The sequence below is a fragment of the Crocodylus siamensis genome, chromosome 6 (genome assembly GCF_052110815.1).
Source record: "Crocodylus siamensis isolate JL-2025a chromosome 6, ASM5211081v1, whole genome shotgun sequence".
Classification (NCBI taxonomy): Eukaryota; Metazoa; Chordata; order Crocodylia; family Crocodylidae; genus Crocodylus; species Crocodylus siamensis.
In genome coordinates this window covers 29547641-29575603 of record NC_143400.1, presented here as the reverse complement: position 1 = coordinate 29575603, position 27963 = coordinate 29547641, and the positions used below count along the sequence as shown (strand labels likewise).

At 57.9% G+C, this 27963-nt stretch overlaps 1 protein-coding gene across 1 annotated transcript; it reads left to right on the top strand.

Moving 5' to 3' along the window:
- The first annotated feature begins 131 nt into the window (after window positions 1–131).
- FER1L5 (fer-1 like family member 5) lies at window positions 132–27781 on the top strand. Its single transcript, XM_090053862.1, has 53 exons — window positions 132–138; window positions 1334–1398; window positions 2028–2110; window positions 2252–2360; window positions 3069–3153; window positions 3753–3853; window positions 4796–4924; window positions 5999–6061; window positions 7594–7644; window positions 8310–8340; window positions 8715–8830; window positions 9031–9151; window positions 9551–9654; window positions 10202–10270; window positions 10348–10391; window positions 10699–10772; window positions 10872–10984; window positions 11100–11213; window positions 11305–11482; window positions 11737–11861; window positions 12263–12363; window positions 15521–15698; window positions 15779–15934; window positions 16070–16201; window positions 16404–16567; window positions 16664–16778; window positions 16957–17059; window positions 17201–17352; window positions 17484–17672; window positions 17753–17870; window positions 17969–18046; window positions 19230–19411; window positions 19479–19637; window positions 19720–19818; window positions 19909–20070; window positions 20508–20673; window positions 20758–20783; window positions 20961–21017; window positions 21092–21202; window positions 21423–21548; window positions 21755–21910; window positions 22062–22153; window positions 24743–24913; window positions 25246–25394; window positions 25478–25614; window positions 25783–25871; window positions 26074–26169; window positions 26294–26435; window positions 26541–26640; window positions 26847–27013; window positions 27085–27194; window positions 27304–27451; window positions 27571–27781. Exons 1-53 carry the CDS (start codon window positions 132–134, stop codon window positions 27661–27663), a joined length of 6006 nt encoding a protein of 2001 aa, XP_089909988.1. The 3' UTR covers window positions 27664–27781.
- Window positions 27782–27963: the final 182 nt, after the last annotated feature.

The following is a 27963-nucleotide window of genomic DNA, read 5'->3' as shown; positions in this document are numbered from 1 at the left end:
ACAGGGGATGGGTTACGGGCACCCGTCAGCCCTTCTCAGGGGTGTCACATCCCGGGTCCTAGCTAGAGGGTCTTGCTAGAGGGTTCAAACTGATGCTGCGTTGGAGTCAGGAAGGTATGGGTCAGATAGGCATGGACTGTAAGAATAGCATGGTAGTGGAGTAGATGCCTAGGGAACGGGTGGCCTCTCCCTCCCTGGACATGTTCAAGGAGAGGTTGGACAGGCAGAGGTCTGGGATGATATAAGTGCAATGATGCCTGTGCTCTGCTATGGGGCTTTCCCAGACTTTCCTTGTTGCCGCATGGGTCTGGCTGGGAATTAGCATCCCTCCCCCCTGGCCGCCCACCTTGCTACTACATGTGTAAGGGGATTTAAGCCTTCCTCAGCGGCACTGGGTCCTGGCTGCAGCCCATGCTGGGGATGGCAAATGGGCCTGCAGCTGGGAGGGCCCTGCCTAGAGGGTCTTGCCCCTCTGTTCAAGCTCAGTCTGACACTGCATTGGCGGCAGGAAGGAATTTCCCTCCCTGGTCAGACTGCTTGGACTGGGTGGGGTTTGCCTTCCCCTGTAGCAGGGGGCACGGGCTCTGCCTGGGATCTGTTGACTGTCTATTGATCTTTTACAGCAGCAGGACATTGACTGCTGTGATCTCCCTGCTTTCCCTGTAGCAGGTTGAGCTAATGTCTTTTGTGGTGTCAGGGTGACAGTAGCAGTAGCTTTGCTAAGAAGTTGGATGGTGGGTTTCTCTAGGATGGTTTGGACAGAGCCAATCCTGCCTCAGGCAGGGGTTGGACTAGATGTGACCTCTGGAGCCCACTTCCAGCCCCACTTCTCTGCGCTTCTATGGTTTCCTCTCCCTCTGCAGAGGGGTCACAGCCTCTGCCTGGGGTTTCAATGCATCAGACCCCCTGGCAGCAGCAGGGCACGGCCAGCCTTTGTTCCCCAGCATCACCTGGGGCGGGGCTGGGGCTCTCGGTGTCTTGGGGCCTGGTCACTGGGCATGGGGCTGTTATGTGGTATGAGGAACAGGCCAGGCTAGCATATGTCTGGGAGAGTTTGGATGGGGCTGGCCTTCCCTGCAGCACAGCCACAACTGGCCTCATCTTGGGCAAGGTGAGAGAGCACAGGCTGCAGGAGTGCTGGCTGGCTGAAGGCCCTGAGCTGGCCCTGGTGTCCAGAGGTGGGGCCAGTTCTCAAGGCAGGGTGGGCAGGAGCCAGAGCGCGGTGGAGATGCCTTGGAACCAGGGTCATCATGTTGGCAGCCCCAGGACCTGCATGGGGTCCCCTCTGGGGAGGTACAGCCCTGTGTGGCACCGCATGTTTGCTCTCTCATAGGGGTCACAAGAAGCACGAGGGTGGTGCAGGTGGTGCAGGAGGAAAAGAGCCCCATGTGGAATGAGGTGAGACCTCCCCCTCCTCACATTCATGCTTATGCACACACATACATGCAGGCACACAAGCACACTTAATCACATATGCATACATACAAACATGTGCATATAAATGCCCGTACAGGTACTCGCACGTTCATGCACACGTACAAACACGGGTGCACATAAACACATACCCATAAACTCATGCATACGCATGCACATTAACACCCATGCATATGCATGCATAACCATATACACACGTGTACACGCATGTGCACGCACGCACACACCATGCATACACACACATGCACATGCTTACATGCATGCTACACAAACATAAGTACACCAAAACACACATGCATATATACACACACAAATGCATGTACACACAAACACACATACAGGCACACGTATCTGAGGCCTGGGAATGGCTGCTGAGGCTGTGTTCCAGCAGAGAGACCTCTCCCAGGCCCTGGGACTCTTCAGATGGCCACAAGACTTCTCTTCCTGAGGCCATGCGTGGATGTACCCCACATGCAGCCCTGCCCCTTCCCTTCTGTGGCCTGACGCTTCTCACTAGGCCTCACTCCCCTGACAGCAGAGTGGCCTGATGTGATCAGGGACCACAGCTCTGTGACACATGGCTTCCCTTGCAGACTCTGGCATGGCCGCTGGGGGACCAGCCTCTGGATGCCACTTCTGCCCTGGACATCCGTCTCAGAGAGCTGGATCAGGAGAGGTGTGTGGCTGGAAACTGCATGTGAGGTGGTCATCAGGAGGGGGAGGCCTCTCTTGACCATCCCAGAGCATTTTCTTCCCAGGTAAAGCAGGTGGGTGAGACTGCTGCCTTGCCCATGACAGCCATGTTCCCATCCTCTAGGGACTTAGGCTCCGTCACAGTGCCGCTGGCATTCCTGGCCACCAAACCAAGCCATGTCCTTACCCTGAAGGACCTGCCTCTTCTGGACAACGACAGGCAGCCCATGGGGGTGAGTCTGGGGGTAACCAGACTGGACAAAGGGAGGTTTTTCCATTGGGATTGTTCTTTCAAAGCCACAGGTCCTGGGGGGGTGCGGCGTGGGCTAACCTCAGACAAGCCCTCAGTATCCACCACGTGGCTGTCTCACCTGTGAGAGAAGGCAGTAGCCAGGAGCTGAGATAGTGGCCAGGAGCCTCCAGCCCCAGCCCCTGATGTCTGGAGACCCACAAGGCTGCCCCCAGTCCTGTCTAGCATCTCATCCCATTCCTCCCATGTCAGCAATATGGTGGCATCTTGCTCCATCTACCCTTCACCATGTGTCTCTGCCCCCACCGTGGCCCAGGGCCCAGTGGAGATTGACTCATGGGTGGCAGGGAAGATATCCCAGCTTTAGCCCAAGCAACCGGAGGGAATGTTTCAGGATACGAGAAAAGAACTTGTAGTCAGCAAATGCTTTGCTACCATATTTATTAGTAGAATACTAAGGGAAAGGACAGAAGAGTTTTCCTTCTACCAGATGGGTCAGGATTGAGGTCCTCAATAGCTCTCTGTGTCATGTATGCCACAGGTTGGCCCCCATGTAGTCTGAGGCATCCAGGCTGTGACAGGGCTTTATGGCCTGGAAAGAACTGAGCCCCATGGGGTGTTTGCTGCAGTGGATTTGAGGGAGGGCAGCACTTCCCATGGTGAGCTAATCCCATCTGCTGTTGGCTTTCAGGGCACCATCAGCGTAAATGCCTCCTATATCCCACCAGGACACAAGATATTCAGGGAGCCCGGAAAGCAGGAGGCCAAGTGGGGAGGTAGGTGAGGAGTCCTCACATTGATGTCTTCCACCTTCCCTTGGCCGTGGTGAGTGGCGGGGGGAATTTTCTTCCCTGAAGAGAGGAAGGAGGTTTACTTGGCTGGGCACCACCTCTCCAGATCCTGCCCCCAGGCAAAAGCATAGTTCCCAGATCCCCCAGGGAAAAGGGTAGAAGCCACAAACAAGGGCCTAGAGAGCAGCCCATGGGGGCAGGGCACCACAGGATAGCCCACCTCTCCCATCCATGGCCTGGGCCCAGATGATCACAAGTCAAGGCCCCATCTCAGGCCTGTGAGGTGCGTCCAGCCTGTGCCAGGCCTGCACAGGGCTCCCTTCACCCCTCTATAAGGCACCTGGCAGTGCTCACAGTCCATCCCAGGGGACAGCTCCCCAGGGCAGGCCAGGATTCAGGGTATCGGGCAGCCTGCACATGAAGGGTACATAGGATGATGTGTGTTGGGCTTTGTATTCCTGAACATACTACATTAGGCAGGCAGCCCCATGGGTCATGGTGAATCAGGGGATGGAGTATGAGTTCCTCTCTGAGCACCATCCAACCCAGACTGGCCCCATCCCCCCCTCTCCATCCTTCTGCAGTCGGGCCAGCTAGGGCTACTGGCATGGATCATCGGAGACCAGGATTTCACAGCCCAATGCCTCGCAGGCAGGAGCTCGGGGACAAGCAGCAGGATTTCCAGGTACCAGGCTGAGGTCTCCAGGGCAGGGTCAGTACAGAGGTGGAAAAGGATCTTGGAGTCATCATCAACTCCAAGATGAACATGGGCCGGCAGTGTGGGGATGCAGTCAGGAAGGCCAACCGTACCTTGTCATGCATCCACAGATGCATCTCGAGCAGGTCCAAGGAGGTGATCCCCCCCCTCTATGCAGCACTGGTCAGGCCACAGCTGAAGTATTGCGTCCGGTTCTGGGCGCCACACTTCAAGAGGGACGTGGACAACATGGAGGGGGTCCAGAGGAGGCCACTCGCATGATTAGGGGCAGCAGGGCAGGCCCTACGAGGACAGGCTACGAGACCTGAACCTGTTCAGCCTCCGGAAGAGAAGGCCGAGGGGGATCTAGTGGCCTGTTATAAACTAGTCAGGGGGGACCAGCAGGCATTGGGGGAGTCCCTGTTCCCCTGAGCACTGCCAGGAGTGACTAGAAATAATGGTCACAAGCTGGCAGAGGGTAGATTCAGGCTAGACATCAGGAGGCGCTACTGTCACAGTCAGGGCGGCTAGGATCTGGAACCAGCTTCCAAGAGAAGTGGTGCTGGCTCCTACCCTGGGGGGTTTTAAGAGGAGGTTAGATGAACACCTTGCTGGGGTCGTTTAACCCCAGTACTCTTTCCTGCCATGGCAGGGGTCAGACTCGATGATCTGCTCAGGTCCCTTCTGACCCTAGAAACTATGAAACTATCTCCTCAGGGAAGGTGGCTAGGGAGGGGTCCAAGTCAATCCTGCCTGCCACAGTCTAGCTAACTACCTTAACTCTGTCTAGAGCCAGAAGTCGTGTGTACAGCCCATTGGCTGGACCGAGCCCACAGAGCAGCTCTAAGCAGCTGGCCAGAGGCATGAGAGCAGCATTGGCTCTGGCTGGGGCTGGGATTTGAGCTGTGGCCCCTGCCCTTACCTCGACAGGTGCGTGTGAAGGTGATTGAAGCCCGCCAGCTCCAGGGGAACAACATCCGGCCAGTGGTGAAGGTTTTTATTGGAGAGCACATGTTCCACACCCGGATCAAGACTGGCAACAGCCCCTATTTCAATGAGGTGCGCATTAGAGTGGGGCTGTCTCGGAGGGAGCTGGAGGCTGAGAGACAGTGCTGTTACAGAGGGCAGGATGGCCCAGGCAGGGGGCTGTGACTGAGGGGTGATGGGAGATGGCATCATCCAGGGATGGATCCAGCCAGGGGTAGTTGTGTCCTCCTTGGATTCCTGCTCCACTAAGCCAGCTGTGTAGCAGCAGCAGGGGCATTTCTATGTAGGCAACACTTGACTCCATGGCTAACAGTTATCTACCTGATTCCTTCTAAACTCTTCACTCCATAGGTGGTTAATGACCCTTTCTCCTTTTTTTAATGGTCTCCGTCTTCCCCAAATCAAGCTAGCTTTTCCTTTGCAATTCTCCTGTCTCAGTTCTTCCTAGAAATTTCCTTTGCAATTCTCCTGTCTCAGTTCCTCCTAGAAATTTCCTGGCCCTGCAGACTGTTTTTAACTCTAGCTCAAAACATCCACTCAGAGGTGGAAACCTGAACTCAGGGTAGAAATAACATTCAGGGAAGCATTAGGTGCACTTTCAAGAAGGCTTGATTTGGTTTTCAGAGATCTGTGTTTCATTCTAACAACTGCAGGACTAACAAGCCAACCTCCCTGGGGTATTTTTGCTTAGGTGGTTCTGTACAAATCATATGCAGAGAAATAGCACATTCCCATGAAGATGCATCTGTTTGGGCTCTGGATTTGAGGCTTAATCAGACAGTGCCAGCCCCCTGTCAATAGTTGGCTGCTATGGTCCCCCTGCTTTTCCTGTTGCAAGTTAGGGCATTAGGTCTGTGTTGTCAGGGCTGACAGTAGTCTTACGTAGAGTTAAAATGATGGGATAGTCTGGGATAGTTTGGACAGGATTGATCCTGCCTCAGGCAGGGGTTGGACTAGGTGTGACTGCTGGAGCTCCCTTCCAGCCCCACTTCTGTGTGGTTCTATGTGATAAGGCCCCACACCCCCCTAGATCCACCCACGGCATAATCTCTGCCAGGCTGGTGTCAGGACCAGAGTACAGACAAAGACCTGTGAGCCCGGCTGCCTTGAGTCCTGTCTGACTTCCCACTGCCTGTTTTCCTTCAGGTGTTTCTCCAGAGCTTCCGCAAGACGCCAGCTCGGCTCTTTGACGAGACCATAACCATCCAGGTAGCATCAGGAGCCCTGTCCCAGCTGCCCAGGGTCAGGGTGGTGGTGTGACATGTCCAGCCCTGCCAGGGTCAGGCAAGACAGATGTCACAACTGTTTCCTCACTCCAGCTGATCTGGACCTGGATTCACAGGGGAGTCAGAGCCACGTCTGTACCCAACCACGTGACAGGGATTCTCTCATGTCCACATTGGATGTGGAGTCAGATCTCAAGTTGTGTGGTCTGAAGATCCATGGCTGGGGCCAGGCTGTGTAGGCACGTAGCATGACACAGGAATCAGCCCTTCATGCCTCCCTGTAATCAGTGGTGGAAAATGGGATGCATCTACAGAAATTGTTGGAGCCTTGTAAAGAAAGCTCCCGTCAGCAAGAGACTTGGTGGGCACACCAGCTGAACAGCTCAGTTTCCTCTGATTGATGCTGGACCATGTTCCTAGTGGATCCATTTTTGTATCCCCATTGGATTTCCAAAGTGGATTTCCAACCTTCTGTTTTGAAGCCTGGTCCCATCTTCCACCACGCAGAGTGCGGTGTCACCTGGTGATTTATTTATTGGATCCTCCAAAATAGTCATGAAATTATAAATGATGCAGAGTGGATGCAGGACAGACCTGTGGGGAACCCCATGCAATATCTTCTCCCCCTTCATAGGGTCATAGGAAAGTCTAAGTCACATCTAGTCCAGCCCCTAGCTCAAGGCAGGATCAGCCCTGACTAAGCTGCCCCAGCCAAGGGTCTGTTCAACCTGCACTTGGAAACTTCCAGGGTGGAGACTCCACCAGCTTCTCTAGGCTGTCTCGCAGTGGTATGGCAGGTCATAGGTGGCTCTTCTTGGTGCACAGTGATCCAACCTGCCCTGGTCTCATCTTATGGGAGTTTTACATCGACTGCATTTTCTTAGGAGGGTGTCATTCAGAGATGTGTGTCAGGAGGGAGGTTTCCCCCCTTCTTTTGTGGTTTTGGCTGCAGCCCAGGCTGTGGAAAACAACTGGGCTGGGCCAGTGCTCCTGCTAAGACTCAAATTCAGAGGGTCTCAGCTAGAAAGTCTTGCCCTTTTGTTCAGGGTCAGCCTGATGCTGCATTGGGGTCTGGAGAGAATTCGCTCCCCTGGCCCAATGGGCATGGACTGGGAGGTTTTGTATGGACTAGCAGGGCACGGTGTCAGCGGGCACTGCCAGCCCTCATCACCCACCATCACCTGGGGCAGGGCTGGAGGCTCTCGGTATCTCTGGGCCTGGTTGCTGTGCACGGGGTTGGGATGTGGCATTAGGAACAGGTCAGGCTGGGACACGTCGGAGGGGTTGGATGAAGCTGGTCCTTCCTGGAGAAGCCATTTTGCCAGGGTGAATTCTGATTGGGTAGTGTTTAGATGGGCATTGGCAAACCCCAGCCCTCCAGACCAGCTGCATCTGCCCCATCGCGTCAAGGATTATGGGTAATAGACCCCCCTGCTCTTCATTGTGTGGGGGCCAGGGATAAAGACCCGCCCCTGGGAGCATCGGTAGTGAACCAGGCGTGGCTTTGATTGGCAGGTGCTGAACTCCCGGGCGATGCGCGCCAACTCCATCATCGGCATGTTCAAAGTGAGTTGAGGCCTTGGCCTTGGTCTCCCCCTTCCCTGCCCCCACTGCCCAGCGCCCCATGGAGAGGGAATTCATCCTGGCTGCCGGAGGCTGTTGAAGGCAGAAAGTCTCCAAGCCCCGGCCTAGTGCTGGCTTTGCCGTGACAAGGCCCTGCACTGCAAAATGCCAGCCAGCCTGTCTAGGGCAGTCAGCAGAAAGGGTTAACTCTGGACTCCGGCCCACTGTCAAGCTTTGCCACAAGAGATGCTGGCAGCCATCTTGCAGCTCAGCATCTCCATGCTTCCATTCCTGTGAAGGAAATGGCCTTATCTCCCCTGATTTTGGGGAGCTAATCTCTTTTTTCCTAAGAAGAGTGTGTGTAGTAGCATGGGAATAGGGTGAGTTGCTGTTGGTTCCCAACTTAGCTGAGGTCTCTGAAGCGATTTAGTTGCCTGTTCTCTCCCAGGTGGGGAGATCTACTCCTGGGCAGAGTCCTAATGCAGGCCACTAACGATGTGTGGCTCCTGTGGCTCATTAAGAGGCTGCCAATCAAAGCAGCCTGGTGCAAGGTGACAAACCCAGGGGGCGGAGCCATCTCAGAGACCTCAGACATGCGCTCAAATCGCAGGTCAAGGTGTCAAGAGTTCTGGATACTGTCCTAATCTGTGCCCCTCTCTGTTCTGCAGCTCGAGGTTGGACATGTGTACAGCTCCCCTGGTAGGTGAACATGGGCATGGGCTGGGTGGCTCCTGCAACCTGGCTACAGAGGCGAAGATGGTCTTATTTCCACCCCCTGTAACCCCATCCAGCCCACGAGCAAGGAGTCATACCACTTTCCAGACTGGCCACATGCCCCTCACATCATCAGCCTCCACTTACCTCCCTGGGGCAGTGCCCCTCATGCCTCTTCCCTACCATCACTCCAAGCAGGCACTGTCTCCCTGTCATGTGGTCTGGTAATCCAGGCAGCAGGCTCCTTGCTCACCTGGGCCATGAGAGTGAACTCCAGCCAGGCCCAATGCCCTTCGGGGAGCATGGGTGGGTTATCCTAGGTGCTAATTTTGACCTTTTCTTTCTGCCCCCTGAACCAGGCCATGCTCTCAACTGCAAATGGCTGAGCCTCTACCACCCTGATCACCTTGGCACGGGCTTGAGGGGCTACCTCCAGGTCAGCATCTGTGTGTTGGGAGCTGGGGACCCTGCACCGGTAAGTGCTGCTGGGTGCCACTAAAAGGTATCCCCTGGTTCCAGACTAAGGGGGGCTGGTGAGCTTGTGGCAGGGCCTCCCTTGTGCCATGATTGCCTCAACCACCACCTGCCTCATGCCTCGCGTGGAGGTGGCCCCTGCTCCCTGCTCCCTGTCCTGCCCCATGGCATGAGCCCAGTGCCTTTTGAACTTCTCTGCAGGGCCCAGACAAGCCTGCCAAGGGCGAGGATGGGGAGGACGCTGTGCTCGAGTCACCTGGGGTGCCTGTGTGCATGGCCACCTTCCAGCTCTGCATCTACAGAGCTGAAGATTTGCCTCAGCGTAAGAGCCACAGGGGAGCTTGTCTGTCCCTTAGGCATGTGCCAGTGCCCGCCTGAGACACGTGTGTTCTCTGGGGCCTGTCTGGGACATGTGTGTCCACTGGGGCCTGCCTGGGATGCACATATCTCCCGCTGCCAATGCCTGCTTGGAGCACTTGTATTCCCTGGTGCTGATGCCTGCCTGGAACGTGTGTTTTCTGGTACTGGTGATCACCTGGGGCACACATGTTCTTTGGTACTGGTGCCTACCTGGGACACGTGTGTCCTCTGGTACCAAGGACCACCTGGGATGTGCGTGTCCTCTGGTTGCTAGGGACCATCTCAGGCTGGTGCTGCGCCTCTCAGGCCCCAGCCAAGGGAGGGGTCCCCACTCATTCAGACTGTGTACCTGTACCCTCAGCAGAGTACATTGGGCAGAGCCCGTCGCAGCCTCTGCTCCCTGAACAGCCCCAGGACAGTGGTGTTGCTGGCCTCTGCGTGGAAGTCAGCTTTGCAGGGAAAATGGTAGGTGAAGCGGAGCTTCAGGCCAGAGGGGTGTCCGTCAGGGACATGCATGTCCTGTGCCCATGCCCAACTGCCAGCACCTGCTTGGGGCATGCATGTATTCCAATACCTGCCTGGCACATGTTTGTCCTCTGTTGCACTGATTTTCCAGGACATGTGTGCTCTGGTGCTGGTGCCTATCTGGGGGACACATTCTCTGGTGCAGTGCATGTCCTCTGGTGCTGGTGACACCTGGGACACGTGTGTTCTCTGGTACTAATGCCTACCTGAGATACACATGTCGTCTCATGCTACTGACCACCTGGGACACATGTTCGGTAGTGCCAGCACCTACCTGGCACATACATGTCCTCTGGTGCCAATGACCACCAGACATGCATTAACTTTGGTGACGGTGACTGTCCAGGACACGTGTCCTCCAGTGGTGGCACCCACTTGGGACGTGTGTCTACCAGTGCTGGTATACAAGGCCATGTCTGGCTTGCTGGGGCCCAGGTAGGGAGGAGCAGGGCTTCCACATGTATCCCAGCTCTGCTGGTCTCCTCAGCTCCGGACAAGGTCAATGCCAAGACAGGACAACCCCGTGTGGAACATGGCTCTCTTCCTTCCTGTCCAGGTGAGCCAGGCCTTGTGCCAGATATCTCCTCCAGCCCCCAGCCTGCCCCACTTCTCACCACCCCCTTCTCCCTGCAGCTGCCATCTGTGTGCGACACGATCAAGCTGGCTGTGCTGAGCGAGTAGGTTGGGCCACGTGGGGAGCTAGGAAGGGCCTTGAGGGGTTAATCGGGGCACATGCATGGTGCTGCTTGGCTGCCTGCCTGGCTGTCTGAGGGTTGTGGGGGGTGGAGGGGGCATGCCACCCTCCCAGCTCCCCTGAACATCAGCCAGTCTTGAGGGAGTGTAGAGCTGGGACTCAGCATCACAATTCCCTGATACAGTTAGCTCCAGGGCAGCCCCCACCCAGCCCTGGCACCCCCTGGAGCAGGCAATGAGCAGCTCAGAGCTGGGCCCCCTTCTCACTTGCTGTCTCATCCATCCTTGCAGGGACCAGCCGGAGGCCCTGGGCACTGCAGCCATCAGACTCTCGCAGGTGTCTTCGGCGGGGACAGAGGCAGAAGGTAAGGGCAGGTGGGGGCAAGGCTGGGGCTCTCTCTCATGTCGGGGGTGGGTCTCTGGGCTGAGGCCCTTGCTGCTTTCAGCCACTGTCTTGCTTCCAGGGGACTTTGCTGGATTCCTGCCCTGCTTTGGGCCCAGCTTCCTGACCCTCAACAAGTGCCTCGGAGACCTCCCCAACCAGCCGGACACACAGGAGGCACACAAGGCTGGGAGTGTGAGTTAGGGGCCTTGACCCAGAGTGGAGAGGGCCAGCACCCTGGTAGGGGTCTGCTCGGAACAGCCAGGCCCCCCACCCCCACCCAGCACTCATGCTCCCTGCTGTTTCCCAGGAGGATGCCGTGACCTACTGTGGCCGGATCCTGGTGGAACTGAGCACCAGCATGGAGGCCCCACCTATCCAGGAGATGCAGGAGATCCCTGACGATGCTGTGGCCCGTCTGGAGGTAACTGCCTTGAGAGGCGGGAGCTGGGGGTCTGTGCTGCCTTGGCACTCCAGCCCATCTGAGCATGGCCCATGGGCTTCATCCTCTCTAGCGCTATCTGCCCAGGCGGAAGTACGGGCTGGGCGCCATCTTCTACTCAGCCACCATGCTGCCCCAGCTCACGGGGCTGCTGCGCCTTCAGGTCAGCATGGGGCACTACGGGGACAACGCCGAGCACAGCTGCAAGCCTGTGCCTTCCTCCACCCCGTACAGCCAGGCCGTCTATGATGGTAGGCACTGGGCGCAGGAGACAGGCGCTGTCAAACACAGCTTCCTTAAGGCTCCTGGTTAACCCAGAGTGAAAGTGGATCAAGCCAGTAACTGGACAGTGGTTATAGTGTTTAGATCTGTGGCCCCTAGTAGGGGTTGAAGCAGAGAAGCCCCCCCCCCTCATACACACACACACACACACACACCCCTGGCCCCTCACCCTCAGCCATAGGGCTGGTCCTGAGCCTGTACCTTTTCCCATCTTCCCTGGCAGGGAACCGTTACCACTACCTGCCCTGGTACGACACCAAGCCTGCGGCAGCTGTCACCTCCTTCTGGGAGAACGTGGGGTACCGCCTGGATGCCCTTAATGCTCTGCAGGCCACGCATGACAGGCTGGTAGGTGCCAGAGCCATGGGGCAGGGCAGGTATGTGCCATGGGGTTTCCCCCCATGGGAGGCAGTGCCCACAGGAATGCTTTACCCACTGGGGCAGGGGCACGTGCTTTCCCTGCCAGGCCCTACCCATGGCCCCTGCCTTTCAGGGGTGCACACAGAGTTGTACACCTGCCTGAGGGGATCAGGCTGGACCTGAGACCACACACAGGGCCCAACAGGCTGCCAGCAGGACTGATGTTAACTGCATACAGGGTTGCTGGCCCCAGAGGAGCTGAGCTAGCCAGCATGGGCCTGTCCCAGCACCGCCCAATAAAACCAATGGGATAGAAACCGTGGGTTTCTGCCCCCCGCTGGGGGTGCAAGAGCTTGGGAGACACTGTTAAGAGTGTCCTCTTCCCCCAGAAGCAGAACCTGGAGGCCCTATGCACCGTGAAAACCCCTGACAGCCCTGCTTGGACCCACGCCTCCAAGAAACTTCTGGAGGAGCTGCTGGAGGACTGCAGGTGAGCGCAGCCCTGAGCTGGGGCAAGGCTCTGTAGTGTAGACAAAACCCTGGTACCTCTGGCCAGGCCTCTGGACCCTCTGCGAGAGGGTCCAGGCACCGGCAAGGCAAGAAAACACCCAGGGGTGGATCTACCCTCATGTGTTCTCCCTGCCATGCATATTTATCTCCAGTTAAAGAGAACAGAGGTTTCTTGCTGTGCCAGGGGGTCTGGCACTCTGTTATCTGGTCAAAGATCAAAACCCAACACAGCTGGGTTGGTCGGCATGCTAGTTGGCTAGCGGTTCATGGATCCCTAGGATGTCCTACTAATTGGTTGGAGGATAGATTAGGTTAGGATATAAAAACACAGTGGACTGGGTAAAATCAGTCAACCTACTTTTCTGTAGTTAAAGAGAAGCTCATTATGCTCTTACTGATACTCTCAGGGCCTAGCACCAGGGTATTCCACTTGAGGTCAAAGCAAAAACAGATCTTTAAGCCTTCCTCAGAGGCATTCAGTGTTGGCTGCAGCCCCCTGGTTGGGGATGGTGACTTGGCTGCATTAGTGCTTCTGCTGGGACTCATACCCAGAGTAGAGATCTCGCCCCTCTGCTTAGCCTCAGACCAGTGCTGCACTTGCAGTCAGAAAGGTATTTTCCCAGCTGGTCAGACTGGTATGGACTGAGGAGGGAGGGCGGGGGAAAGGTTTGCCTTCCTCTGTAGCAGGGATACAACTCTATCTGGGATCTCCTGAGCATCTATTAACAACCTTGGCAGCAGCATGTTGGCTGCCATAGATTTAATAGATTTCATAGATTTTTATGGTTGGAAGCAACTTCAGTAGATCATTGAGTCCAATCCCCTGCCCTGGGCAGGAAAGAGCGTTGGGGCCAGATGCTTGTCCAGTCTCTTCTTAAAGACCTCCAGGGGAGAGCACTACCTCCCTCGGGAGCCCATTCCAGATTCTGGTAACCCTGAAGAAGTTCTTCCTGATGTCCAATCTAAATCTGCTGTCAGTTTGTGGCCATTGGTTCTAGTTACCCCAAGGGAGCGCCCTGGTAAACAGAGCATCTCCCATTCCTTGCTGCCCCCTCCGCCAAGAATTTGTAGACGGCCTCTCACCTCTCAGCCTTCTCTAGCAGAGGCTGAAGAGATCCAGGTTCCTCAGTCTCTCCTCATAGGGCCATACAAATAGCCCTCCTCTGGACCTTCTCAGGGTTACCCACATCCTTCTTGAAGTCCGGTGCCCAAAACTGGATGCAGTACTCCAGCTGCAGCCTGACCAGCGCTGCATAGAGGGGAAGCATCACCTCCTTAGACTTGTTTGTGATGCATCTGCTAATGCACGGTAAAGTGCGGTTAGCTCTACTTATCACCTTGTCACATTGACAACTCATGTTCATCCTGTAGTCTGCTATGACTCCTAGATCCCTTTCGGCCACTGTGCGACTTAGAGGGTCATCTCCCAATCTGTAAGTGTTGGCAATTCTTTCTCCCTAGGCGCAGCACTTTGCCCTTATCTTTGTTAAACTGCATCCTCTTCTGTTCTGCCCACTTTTCCAACCTGTCCAAATCTGCCTGAATCCGTTCCCTGCCTACCCATGTGTTTACTTTGCCCTATAATTTGGTGTCATCCATGAATTTGGACAGAGTGCTCTCCATGCCCTCATCCAAGTCACTGATGAAGATATTGAACTGTACTGGTCCAAGGACTGAACCTGCCATATTTTTCCAAGTTCATACCAACATGTCCACCACCACTCTCTGGGTGCATCCCATAAGCCAATTCACCACCCACCTGACTGTGTAATCATCTACATCATGGCCGCTTAGTTTATTTATAAGAATGGGATGAGACACTGTATTGAAAGCCTTTAAAAAATCCAAGTAAATGACATCTACCTCGGCTCCTGCATCTAAGCATTTTGTGACCCGGTCATAAAAAGAAACAAGGTTAGTCAGGAAGGATCTACCTGCTATGAACCTGTGCTGGTTGCCCTTCAGCATTATTTTTCCTGCTGGACTCCTACAAATGTGTTTCTTAATACTTTTTTCAAAGGTTTTCCCAAGGACAGAGGTGAGACTAACTGGCCTGTAGTTACCCGGATCCTTCCTTCCTCCCTTTCTTGAATATAAGAACCACAACTGGCCCTTTTTCAGTCGTCTGGGGCCTGTCCTGAGCACCACAAGCGTTCAGACAATCTTGCCAGTGGTTCTGCTATGACACTGGCTAATTTTCTCAGCAACCTAGGATGAAGATCATCTAGGCCTGATGACTTAAACATGTCCACCCATGGTTTCCCTGCTTTCCCTGTGGCAGGTTTGGGTGTGATGTCTGGTGTTGTCAGGGCTCATGGTAGTTTTGCTAAGAGGTTGGACAATTGGATATGTCTGGGATGGTTTGGACAGAGCTTATCCTGCCTCAAGCTGGGGGTTGGACTAGATGTGATCTCCAGACATCCCTTCCAGCCCTCATTCTCTATGGTATAACTATTGGCATGTACAGTGATTTGCTAGGTTAGCATAAAACAAACAAAAGAAAAACCAAGTGGAACTAGGGAAAAACCAGCCTGAACAGCCCAAAGATGTGTCATGAGTCCTATAATCATTAGAATTAAGCCTAGGTCTCTTGCTCAGTTTTGTAGAGCAAAATCTAGTCTTCTTGAGAGTCTAGTCAGGGCTTTCACTACTTCCCTACAGAGTCATTGCTACCCCTGAGATAATATGACCATACAAGATAATGGAGGTAAGGGGTTTTTTTTTGTTTTTTAGCTAGGGCTAGCAACAGACTGCAAGGCTGTGAAATAGGAGGCATTATCAAGAATGTCTGACAGACTGTAGAAGAAAGGATAGTCTCAGTAGACAACAAGACCATTAAAAAGGAGAGAGGGGTGTTAAGGCCAATGGAGTGAAGAGATTATTAGCAGGAAGTAGAGCCATGAAATCAAATCCAGGGAGGTCCCGACTACCTCCCATAGGCCAGCCTAGGAGCTCTGTGCCTGCATACAGGCAGAATACAGAGAATAGGCAGTGCCCCCATGGGGGCTTGCTCTGGGTGTGCCTTGACCCATGGGGCTGGGGGGTAACACCTTGATCTCAGAGCCTGTGCTAGGCCAGGGTCCCCTTCTCCAGGGTAGTGGGAGCCCTAACCCACCCCTGGCTCTGTGTTTCTGCAGGAAGCCGCTGCCTGACTTGGAGGGGCGGGTGACAGCCACTATCCTAGACCACCGACTGCGGGAGCAGCGGGTTTGGCTCCTCCGGCGGGTGGCCCGATGCGCTGAGAAACTGCACGCGGAAGCGCTGGTGGCCCAAGCTCAGGACTGGCTGCAGCAGCTGGCTGCCGTTGCCCATGAGGTACATCCAGGCCCACTGCAGCCCTGGGGGTTGGGGAGTCTCAGCTGCCTGCTGATGCTCTCCCCACCCTCTGACACCAGCCCCAGGCCAGCATCCCTGATGTGATGATCTGGCTGCTGTGTGGCGAGCAGCGCGTGGCCTATGCCCGGGTGCCAGCTCATGCTGTCTTGTTCTCCAAGGCCGGGCCCCGCACCTGTGGCCGGCTTTGTGGGAAGACCCACACCCTCTTCCTGAAGGTATGAGGCACCCTTGAATACCTCCGACAGCACCCCTGCCCCCCCCTTCCCCCCCGGGCACTCCAGGCCCTGGTGGGCACTGCCCTGTGCTGAAGGGGTCCCAGAGCTGAGGTCTGCTCCTGCTACTCTCCTCAGAACCCTCAAGGTGCTGGGCAGGATGAGGCCGGGCAGGGGCAGCTGCGGGTACGGCTGTGGCTGGGGCTGGTGACTAACAGCGAAGCCTTCAAGCGGTGCTGTGAGGGGCGGGTCCAGGTCTATGCTGAGACGGTGAGAAAGGCATAAAGCCAGCCTGCACCCAGGCATGGCCTGACAGGCAGCAGGCAAGGGTGGGGCACGGTGGGACCTCATGCAAAGCAGCTTGCTCGGCGCATGGCCCACACCGTACAGCTCACCATGGCACCGTGGCCAGGACTGCTCTGGCTCATGCCTGGGGATTTAGGCCTGGGTCTGATGTGCCACTTCTCTGCAGTATGAGAACCAGGTGAAGGAGCTGGGCAAATGGGGGCCAGGGGAGCCACCAGATGCCCTCTGGTACTCCGACATCACCGGCAGGCAGGGGCTGCCCATGGACCGGTTCCAGCTGCCCCGGGGCTGGCGCTGGGCAGGGGTCTGGGCTGTGGAGCCACAGCGCAGGTGAGGTCAGGAATCTCCCCCTGCCCTCACCTGGGAATGGGGAGAAGGAGGTGGCCAAGCTGCGGCTGGCACCCCTGACACTGCCCCCTTCTTCAGGCTGCTCCTGGACGTGGACACCAACCGCAGCGAGGTGCTGGAGGAGGTTTACGAGCAGGAGAACCGGCTGCTGGGGCAGGACTGGGCACCTGCCCCTGTGCCCCACACCAATGCTGTGAGCAGGGGCCACTGGGCTGGGGATCCCATCATCCCAGGGTGTCAGCCCTCCTCACCAGCTGGAGCCCACTCCATCCGGGGACACTAGAGGCATCGGCCTCCTCTGTAGGGCACGATTCCTGTTTTGTGAGGGCCCGTCACAGAAACCAAACCCACGTTGTCATCTCCTTTCGCAGGCTGGGGTGCCCGTGTCCCCGAAGGAGGAGGTACCATGCCCACGGGGCTGGAATGTGGAGGACGACTGGCATGTGGAGGTGAACCGCGCCGTGGATGATGCTGGTGAATGGCCTTGGCTTTGCCCCCTCACAGGCCGCGAGGATCAGGGCCCCTCTCAGCCCGGCCCCACAGGCTTATGGGGGGCTTGAGGGAGGTGGTGGAAGGTTAGCTCAGTGCCAGATGGTCATGGTTGTCTCCTTCCAGGCTGGGAGTACACCATGGGGTCCCTGCCACTGACGTGGGCCGCGGCCGAGAAAACGTACCACACACAGCGGCGCAGGCGCTGGCTGAGGCGGCGCCAGAGGGAGCTGAGTCCCCGGCGCCAGGCATGGGAGATAGCCTCCTTCCTGCAGCTGGTAACAGGGTGGATGGGTGGTGGGGATCCAGCCCCTCTGCCTCCAGCATCCTTGGTGGTAGATGGAGGCAGGCGGCTGGATGGCTGGGGGCTTCGCCTGGGTGAGCCCATCTGATTCTGTTCTGCCCACAGCATGTTTCTGAGGAAGCTACGGCCTTGGAGAATGAGGATTACGGCTGGGAATACTCTGCGGAGCCAGATGGGAAGTTCCACCTGCACGCCCAAAGCAATGATGAGTATCGCCGGCGCTGCTGGCACCGCCGGCTGGTCCCAGCCCGGGCCTCTCGTGTGGCCTCCATCTTTCTCCTTGAGGGCTCCCTGGTGAGTGCTAGGGGACCTCTGCTCCTCCTGCCGCCATGGCTAGCTCTGCATGAGCACCCACAGTGCATCTCTCTGCTCAGGGTGCGAAGCCGACAGGCAAAGCTGTGGAGACGGGCGGCAGCGAAGTCGGGACACCACAGAGCCCTTCGCAGACCCTGCTGAAGCTCCACACACCCCTCATTGTCTGCATCTTCCCCCGTGAGTCCCTACGCAGGGCATGGCTGGGGCTGGGGGGGGTAGGGGAGCACGGGGAAGGGGTGAGAACCACAAACACTCTCCCCCGCCTCCCCCCACAGGCCCCACGTACTACCAACTGCGCTGCTACATCTACCAAGCCAGGGACCTACTCCCAGGCAGTGGCAAGACTGCAGCAGGTAGGTAGCACCCCTGTATCTCCCCCACAGACCCGATGCCCTTACACCTGTGGCCTTGGGGTGGCCTATTGTGATGCCCCTTGATAAATCCTTGGGGCAGCCTCACTTTGAAGACTGTCCTGGTCTGGCCCCCTCAAGCATCTCTTCTGGAATGAAGAGGCCTGGCCTCTTCAGTTTCTCCTCATGGGAAGCCCCTCCATGCCCCTGGTCATCCTGGTTGACCTTCTCTGCACCTTCTCTAGTTCTTCTGGATCGTTTTGGAGGTGTGGGGACCAGAGCTGGGCAGAGTCTTTGAGGTGGGGCCTCCCCAGGGATTTATAAAGGGGTATCAGGACACTTTCCATTCTGTTCACAACTCCCTTCTCCATCATTCTTGACATGTTGTTTGCCTCCGTGATGGCTGCTTAGCCTTGCGTTGATGCATGTAGCCACCTGCCCATCATGACTTCCAGACCTCTTTGCTGCATCATAACAGCTAACACAGAGCCCATCCGAGTGTAGGTCGAGCTGAGGCTAGTCTTGCCCAGGTGCATCCCTTGACACTGATCTCCACTCAATTTCATTTGCCCCGTTGTTCATTTGGACTTGTGTAGACTGCCCATTTACATTTTGATTTTTATCTTGGAGCCGGTTTCTAATCCATGCATGGACATTCCCTGCAATCCCCTGACTCTCTCTCTTTGTTAAGAGCCTCTGATGGGGGACCTTGTCCAAGGCTTTCTGGAAGTCCCAATAGACCATGTCAGCTGGATTGCCCTGATCCACCTGCTGCTTGACACCCTCAGAGAGCTCTGGGGAAGCAGGATTGCCCTCTGACAGTGCCAGGCTGATTCTTCCCCAGCAAGTTGTGTTCATCCACATGCTGAACAGTTCTTTCTTTTCTTCTTGTTTCTTTCTACCTGTTTCCCTCCATGGAAGTCAGGGTCACTGCCCTGGGTCCCTTCTAGAGCCTTTTCTAAATAGGGGAGTCACATCCACAACCTCCAGGCTTCTGGTATCAAGGCTGTTTCTAGTGCCCGGTTGCACTAGGACAGTTAGGAGCTCGGCAATTTCCAATCTGAGCTGGTTCAGGACCCTGGGGAGAGAGGCTGATCCAGTCTTTGGCAGATCCAGTGTGTGCCCTGGAGCATACAGGTCCCTCCACTTGCTGCTGCCAACTGATGGGGTTCCCTCTCCACCCCAGACCCCTTTGCCCATGTGGCCTTTCTGCATGTAAGCCAGCACACATGGACAGTGCCAGGCACCCTTCACCCAGCCTGGGACCAGACGTTGCTCTTCCACCGCTTGCTGATCTATGGAGACCCCAAGGCCTTGGCCCGAGACCCCCCCATGGTGGTGCTGCAGATCTTTGACCAGGATGTAGGCGTAAGTGCGGCTGTCAGGGCAGGGGCTCAGGTCCACAGTTCCATGGCCTCATGGTTCCTCCTTCCAGGGCCGGGATGAATTCCTGGGCAGGAACATGTGCCAGCCCACCGTGTGCCTGCAGCCCAGTGTCCGACGCCCGCCCCGGCTGCGGTGGTTCCCCATCACTTGCAGGCAGCAGCAGGCTGGGGAGCTGCTGGCTGCCTTTGAGTTGCTGCTAGAGACAGAGGTGAGCGAGGGGGCTGCAGGCTGGGATTGAGGGGCACTGGCTGGGCCTGTTCCTGCTGCCCCCCAGCTCTGCCTCCTTACAGGATGGGGCGCTGGGCCGGCTGCCACCCCCACCATGGCGGAACGGGCATCACATCACACCTGCTGAAGTCCGGCCTGCCGTGCGCCCAATGGCCATCGAGGTGAGTGGGGCCTGGGGGGCTGGCGCAGGGGAAGGTTGGGAGGGGCTGCAATGCCTAGCAGTCCCCTGACCTATATGCTGGATGCTGCAGGTCCTGGCGTGGGGGCTGCGGGGCCTGGCCAGTTTCAAGTTGCTGCCCGTGGGCTGCCCGGCACTGACCGTGGAGTGTGGGGGGGCCTCAATCACCACGGCCCCCATCCGCGACCTGCAGCACCACCCCAACTTCCCCCAGAACGTCCTGCTGCTGCGTGTGGTGAGCTGTCTGTCTGTCTGGACTGGCCTCAGCTATCTGTCCAGGACCCCCATGCCTCATCTGTCTGTCTGTCTCTAACCCCACGCCAGGCCTTGTTCGTCTGTCCCTCATCCTGTGCCACACCCTGTCTATCTGTGTATCTGTCCCTGGCCCCATGCCAGTTCTAGTCCATCTGTCTGGCTGTAACCCCACGTCAGGCCTTGTCCATCCGTCCCTCTGTGAACTTGTGCCAGGCCTTGTCTGTCTGTCTTTCTGTCCATGGCCCCATGCCAGGTCCTATCTTTCTGTCCATCCATCCCTCTATCCCTGGCCCTATGCCAGGCTTTGTCTGTCCATCCAGGGACCTCATCTGGCCCATGCTGGGCCTTGTCTGTGTGTTTGTCCTGGGCCCGAGACCAGGCCTTGTCTCTCTGTCCCTCGCCCTGCCCCCTCCCCAGGTGCTGCCTGTGGATGATGACTATGCGCCCGCGCTGGAGCTCAAGGTCATCGACCACCGGGACTTTGGCTACCAGCCCGTGGTGGGGCAGAACTGCCTCCCGGACCTGCACCCTTTCCTCTGCCAGCCCCAGCCCGGGGGTCTGCACCTCCACCTGCCCCCCCGAGGTAACCCCCCAACCTGCCAGTGCCCCTCACTCACAATCTGCAGCCCACCTATACTTTTAACCCTGTATTCATCCCACCATATAGGCACAAGCAAGGGCTGGATCGCCAAGGTGAGTGTCCCCAGCCCGACATCACGGTGCCCCCAAAGCTCCCCTGCCAAGGGAGCCAAGCAAGCCACCCCATTGGCTTCTCTGGGGTTCAGCAGGGCATGAGGGGGCTACTCCATTGCTTAGGGGGCTGCTGATTTCCTGAAGTGATGCATCCTCTCCCCCTTCCCCCTGCAACAGGTGCTGAGCCGTGTGGCCAAGCGGACGTGGGGTCGCTGGGTGTTGAGGCCAGAGCAGGTTGGCAGAGCTCCTGGAGGGCCATGGGCATGATGGGCACTGACCCATGACCTCTGACCCCTGATCCCCACCAGGCTGATGAGGAGGAGGAGGAGGCTGAGGCCGACTGGTGGAGCCGATTCTATGCAGCCACGGGTGACCTGACCAAGAGTGGGGAGGCTGTTGCAGCACTGGACCCCCTCCAGGTGGGTACAGAGCAGGTACCAGGGTGTCTGCCTCGCCCCGAGGGGGAGTGTCCACACCAGCCCTGCCCCTGCCTCCATGGAGGGAGCTGCCAGCACAGCGAGGGCCCCATGTCTGTCCCGCTGCACCCCAGAGTGGCCTCATTCCAGCCACAGCTTCAGGGCTGTGGATGCCTGACCTAGCCATACATGTCCTGTCCTCCCTCCCCTCCCCCTGTGGCAGGTATACAACTGTGAGCTGGAGGCTGTGAAGGAGTTTGAGGGGCTGCAAGATTTCTGCCAGACCTTCCCGCTGTACCGGGGCCGCGCAGAGCCTGGTGATGACCCCTTGGTGGTGGGAGAGTTCAAGGTGAGAGGGCTGGGGTCATTGGCTGCTCTGTGCTCTGCTCCCTGCCATGTGCTTCCTACCCATCAGCTAGTCTGCTTTCTGCTTCCTTCCCTGTGCCCCCTGCCCCATCCACTGCTCTGTTTTCTGCTTCCTGCCTTGTGCCACTTGCCCCATCATCTACTCTGCTGTCTACTCCCTGCCCCACCCAGCTGCCGCTCTGCTTGCAGGGCCTCTTCCGCATCTACCCGCTGCCCGAAGACCCTGGAGCACCACTGCCCCCACGCCAGTTCCAGGAGCTGCCCCCGAGCCAGCCCCAGGAGTGCCTGGTGCGGGTCTATGTGGTGCGAGCCTTCAACCTGCCCCCCAAGGACCGCAACGGCCTGGTAATACACAGGGGCTCTTGCATGGGGACCCTTCCAGGGTGGGTTCTTGCACAGGGCCTGTCGCATGAGGGTACACAACATGGGGTGGAGTGGAAAAGGGCCCTGGGCCCCCCTCAACCTATCCATGACCCCTAGTGCCTGTCTCCCACAGTGCGACCCCTACATCCGTGTCACTCTGGGCCAGATGAAGCTGGGGGATCGGGACGACTATGTGGCCAACACCCTGGAGCCCGTCTTTGGAAGGTGGGGTTTGGGGTTGTGGGGTCTGGGAGATCTGACGGCTCACGCAGGCTCCTAGCCCAAACGCAGGACCCCCATCAAACCCAGGAGGTGCACAGCCCCACCGGGGGGCCACCCTGTTGGACCCGTGCTGGCCACGGGCGACAACCTGGTGCGGGGGCTGCGGGTGCGCGACCACCTGGGCGACAGCGATCATCGCCTGCTGGGATTCACCATCCAGCGCAAGGCGGCAGAGGCCGGCAGCAAGGCAGCAGCCCTGGGCTTCAGGAGGGCGGACTTCAATGAGCTAAGGAGAATAGTTGGGGAGGCACTGAGGTCCCAGAGGGGAGAGGAGCCGGGTGTCCAGGGAGAGTGGTCGCTCCTTAAGGAGACGATCCTCCAAGCCCAAAGGGAGGTAATCCCAACACGGATCAAAGGGGGCAGGAGGGCACGAAAGCCCCCATGGCTCACCAAAAGCATCCGGGAACGTCTCCTAGCTAAAAGGGAGGTGCAGACCCAGTGGCAGAGGGGCCATCCCCAGGGAGGACTACGCTGCGGTTGCTCGGGGATGCGGGAGGGTCAGGAAGGCCAAGGTGGAGATGGGACTGGGACTAGCTTCCTGGGTCAAGGACAAAAAGAAGTGCTTTTTTAAATACATAGGGGATAAAAAGGAGGTACCGGGTAACGTGGGGCCCCTGCAGGACATGCTAGGAAATTTGGTCGTCACAACAGACAACAAAGCTAACCTATTTAACAATTTCTTTGGCTCCATTTTCCTGAGCAGGGACCAGAACATTCCACCCCCCCGCTGACCCCCCTCAGGCCCCAGGGGAGGCGCACCCAGGTCAGGGAGGATCTAGTTAGGGAACTTCTGGTGGGACGGGATGTATTCAAGTCAGCCGGTCCAGATGATCTCCACCCCCGAGTGCTAAGGGAATTAGCTGCGGTCATTGCGGGCCCCCTGGCACGGCTGTACGAGCACTCGTGGTGCTCTGGTGTGGTGCCAGAGGACTGGAAGAGGGCCAGTGTGGTTCCCATCTTCAAAAAGGGGAGGAAGGAGGACCCAGGAAACTATAAACCAGTTAGTCGTACCTTGATTTTGGGCAAACTTTTTGAGAAAATTATTCTGGCACATATCCACAAGGGGCCAGCAGGGGACTGCATGCTTAGGGGCAACAAACATGGGTTCATAAGTGGCAGGTCCTGTCAGACCAACCGGGTGGCCTTCTACGACCAGATCACCAGATCACCAGATGCAGGGGTAGCAGTGGACATAGTCTTCCTGGACTTCTGGAAGGCTTTTGACACTGTCTCTCACCCCGTGCTCATTAAGAAACTGGGGGGCTGTGGTGTCGACACCCACACAGTCAAATGGGTCACCGGCTGGCTGGAGGGCCGCACCCAGAGAGTGGTGGTGGATGGGTCCTTCTCAACCTGGAGGGATGTGGGCAGTGGGGTCCCCCAGGGCTCGGTCCTAGGGCCCGCACTGTTCAACATCTTCATCAGTGACTTGGACGAGGGGGTAAAAAGCACCCTGTTCACATTTGCTGATGACACTAAGATGTGGGGGGATGTGGGCACGCTACAAGGGAGGAATAGGCTGCAATCGTACCTAGACAGGTTACAGGGGTGGGCGGATGAGAACAGGATGGGATTCAACACCGACAAGTGCAAAGTGATGTGCCTGGGGAGGAACAACTGGCACCATACCTACAGGCTGGGGAACTCCCTTCTTGTCAGTACAGAGGCGGAAAAGGATCTTGGGGTCATCATCAACTCCAAGATGAACATGGGCTGGCAGTGTGGGGCACGATCAGGAAGGCCAACCATACCTTGTCATGCATCCACAGATGCATCTCGAGCAGGTCCAAGGAGGTGATCCTCCCCCTCTATGTGGCACTGGTCAGGCCGCAGCTGGAGTACTGCATCCAGTTCTGGGCGCCGCACTTCAGGAGGAATGTGGACAGCATGGAGAGGGTCCAGAGGAGGCCTCTGGTCAGGGGGCAGCAGGGCAGGCCCTACGAGGACAGGCTATGGGACCTGAACCTGTTCAGCCTCCACAAGAGAAGGCCGAGGGGGGATCTAGTGGCCTGTTATAAACTAGTCAGGGGGGATCAGCAGGCACTGGGGGAGACCCTGTTCCCCCGAGCACCACCAGGCGTGACCAGGAATAACGGTCACAAGCTGGCAGAGGGTAGATTCAGGCTAGATATCAGGAGGCGCTACTTCACGGTCAGGGCGGCTAGGGCCTGGAACCAACTTCCAAGAGAAGTGGTGCAGGCTCCTACCCTGGGGGTCTTTAAGAGGAGGCTGGATGTACACCTTGCTGGGGTCATTTGACCCCAGTACTCTTTCCTGCCAGGGCAGGGGGTTGGACTAGATGATCTTAGGTCCCTTCTGACCCTAGAAACTAGGAAACTATGGAATCCAGAGTCCAGGGGACTTGGGAGCCTAGGAGCTAAGGGGCTGGGAAATTAGGGGGCTGGGGGCCAGGGAGCTGATCCCACTCTCATCCCAGGTCAGGGGTAGCTCCCCAGGTGCCCAAGTTGTGCCAGGGGATGGAGGGGGATCTGGCCTAGCCTGGACCACTAGCGTGTGCCCCTGTGCTTTCAGGCTTTTCGAGCTGTCCTGCCACCTGCCCCTGGACAAGGACCTGTGTGTGGCGCTGCTGGACCGGGACATGGTGCAGCCTGACCAGCCCATTGGGGCTACCACCATTGATCTGGAGAACCGTCTGCTGTCCCGGCACCGTGCCCACTGCGGCCTGGCCCCCACCTACCGCCTGTGAGACCCCCCACGGCTCCCCACAGCTCCAGCTAGCTCCAGTGCTGCCTCAGTTTCCCCCAAGCCTCCTTCACCCACCCCACCCCACCCCACCTCCAAACCCACACCCCTCTGCTCCCACCCAGCCCACTCGGTGCCTCTCATGCCCAACCTGTAGCATCCCCCCAACTAATGTCCCCCACTCCTGACCTGCAGCCCCCTGTCCTCCCAGTCCTGACAATGCCCCTCACAAGGCAGGGAACAGAAAGCTGAGCAGCCGATGGGGCAGAAAAGGGGCGGGGGCATGAGCCTGCCCCAGGGCTATCTAATTCCCCCACCCCTGGTCTCCACAGCTCAGGCCTGGGGCAGTGGCGGGATCAGATGCCCCCAACACAGGTCTTGGAGGAGCTGTGCCGAGCACGGGGTCTGGTGCTGCCTGAGTTCAGTGAGGACAGCCGCCAGGTTGGCTTCCTGGGCCGCAGCTTCCTGCTAGCCGACTTTGGTGAGTGCTGGGGTGGAGGAGGTGGGATTTGAGAGGGGGGTTCCAGCCTGAGGGCCCTGGTTCCACATGCCCTGTTGCCACAGAGCGAGCAGCACCAGCACCAGCCCTGGGTCCCCCCTGCGAGCGCCTGGCGCTGCACCTGCTACACACCTGTGGGCTGGTGCCCGAGCATGTGGAGACGCGGCCCCTCTACAGCCCCACCCAGCCTGGTATCCCCCAGGTAGGCCTGGGTGGGGGGGCAGCCAGAGCTGGCGCAACAGGTGTGGGGCCGGGGTGGGGGTCGACGAAGACGGGGGTGTGGATGGTTTGCTGGGTGCCCCTTGCTCCTGACCCACAGCTCCTAGCCTTGCTGGTGCCCCTCACTTCTGACTTGCTGGTGCCCCCCCAGGGCAAGCTGCAGATGTGGGTGGACATCTTCCCTGAGAGCTTGGGTCCTCCCGGCCCCCATGTTGACATCACCCCCCGAAAGCCCAAGCAGTGAGTGGAGCAGGCCCTGTCCCATGGCAGATTGACCAAGGTGTCTGGGAAGGCAGGGGTGGGGGGCAGAAACCCACGACAGCAGAGCCCCCTGGGGGTTTTCTCTTCTGCAAGGGCCCTGCTGAGCCCAGAAGGGAAGGTCTGGGTGCCCCCCTCACTCATTGCCCTGGCCTCACTCACTTTCCTCCCCACCCTGCCCCAGGTATGAGCTGCGCTGCATTGTGTGGAACACGTGTGATGTGGAACTGGAGGAAACAAATATCATGGGGGATCACATGAGCGACATCTATGTTAAGGGGTACAGTGCCCCTCACTCCTGACTCTCAGCCCCCTGCCCTTTCTAGTGTTGCTGGGGCCCCTCACTCCCAACCTGCAGCCCTCTGCCTACTCTCACTCTCGACCCATGACTGTGCCCCTTGCAGCTGGCTGGATGGACAGGAAGATGTGCGGCAGCGAACAGATGTGCACTACCGCTCGCTGGAGGGCGAGGGCAGCTTCAACTGGCGCTTCATCTTCACGCTGGACTACCTGCCACTGGAGGGTGTCTGTGTGCTGCCCTGCAAGGTGAGAAGCTGTTGGAGCAGCACCCCCTGGGTGTGGGGAGGGGGATTGGCATCCAGTGGGGGCTGTGAGGGGGTCCAGCTACACTCACCCCCATCCCTGGGCTAGGAGCACCTGTGGAGCCTGGACGAGACGGTGCTTAAGCTGCCGCCCAAGCTGGTGCTGCAGGTCTGGGACAATGACACATTCTCGGCTGACGACTTCCTGGGTGAGGCCTCCCCCCTGCTCCCTGCAGCCACAGGAACCCTGTGTGGGCCACAAGTTGGGAGTGAGGGGTATTGGCAGACCGGGGAGGGCTGCAGGTCAGGACTGGGGGCTGATCCCTGTGGCCATTGACTGCCCATGGCTGGGAGGGGAGGCTGCCACCCCTATAGCCATAAGCACCCCTAGCCCACATCCTCCTACCCACCACAGGGGCCCTGGAGCTGCCACTGACCCAGGTGCCGCGCCCAGCCAAGCGCTCCCGTGACTGCACCCTGCGGCCCCCACGGGACCCTGGCACCAACCTCTTCCACCAGCGCAGCTTGCACGGGTGGTGGCCCTGTGCCAGCTACGACAAGGCTGGGCACCCACACCTGGCGGTAAGTGGGTGGGGTGGGGCTCCCAGCACCCCTGTGCCTCAGTGTCCCCCTCTGGTGCCTTCATTTCCCAGGGCAAGCTGGAGCTGACACTAGAGCTACTGACAGCCAAGGAGGCAGAGGAGCGGCCAGCTGGCCGGGGTCGAGAGGAGCCCAACATGTACCCCACACTGCAGCCACCAGTGTGAGTACCAGCAGCGTCCCCAACTCCTGCCAGCACAAGACTGGGGATCCCCCTCACCCTGGCCCAACTGATGCCATCCTATTGCCAAACCTCTCCTCCTCCTGAGCAGGCGCCCAGAGACCTCATTCCTGTGGTTCACAGCACCACTGAAGACCCTGCGGCACATTGTGTGGCGCCGGAACCGTTGGCGGGTGCTGGGGGGCCTGGCCCTACTGCTACTTGCCCTGCTGCTCACCTCCTTTGTCTATGCTTCCCCGGTGAGTCATGGGCTGAGCTGGGGCCTGCAGTGCCCATGGGAGGGGGCAGGCCACAGCTAGGTGCCATCGTGCCTGTGGTGGGCACTATGGCTGGGTGCCACAACTGTGTTTTCCTGCAGCGCTACCTGGCCATGAAGCTCATCAACCCCTTCCGGAGTGCCCGCTCCTTTGGCAGCCTCAGCCCAGTGCTGGGGAGTAGTGGCCAGCGCTGATGTCTTTGTAGTGGCGGCAGCGCCTCCTGTCCCTCGCCATGCTCAGCCCTGGCTGATGGAAGCCTAGAATTGCTTTCAGGATTGTTGCAGCAGCCACCTAAGCCTCTATAAAGGCCCAGTGCGGACACCGTATGTCATGCGTTTTGGTATCCTGGAGCTGGGGTGACTTGTTTCCGGACATGCAGGGAATGCCAGGCTGGAGGTGGGACCAGTGTGTTTCCTCCTGTCTCCTCCATGGGCAAGAGACATGTGGAGGTGGGCACTGCATCCATGAGGCATGGTGCAACAGCCCCAATCCTG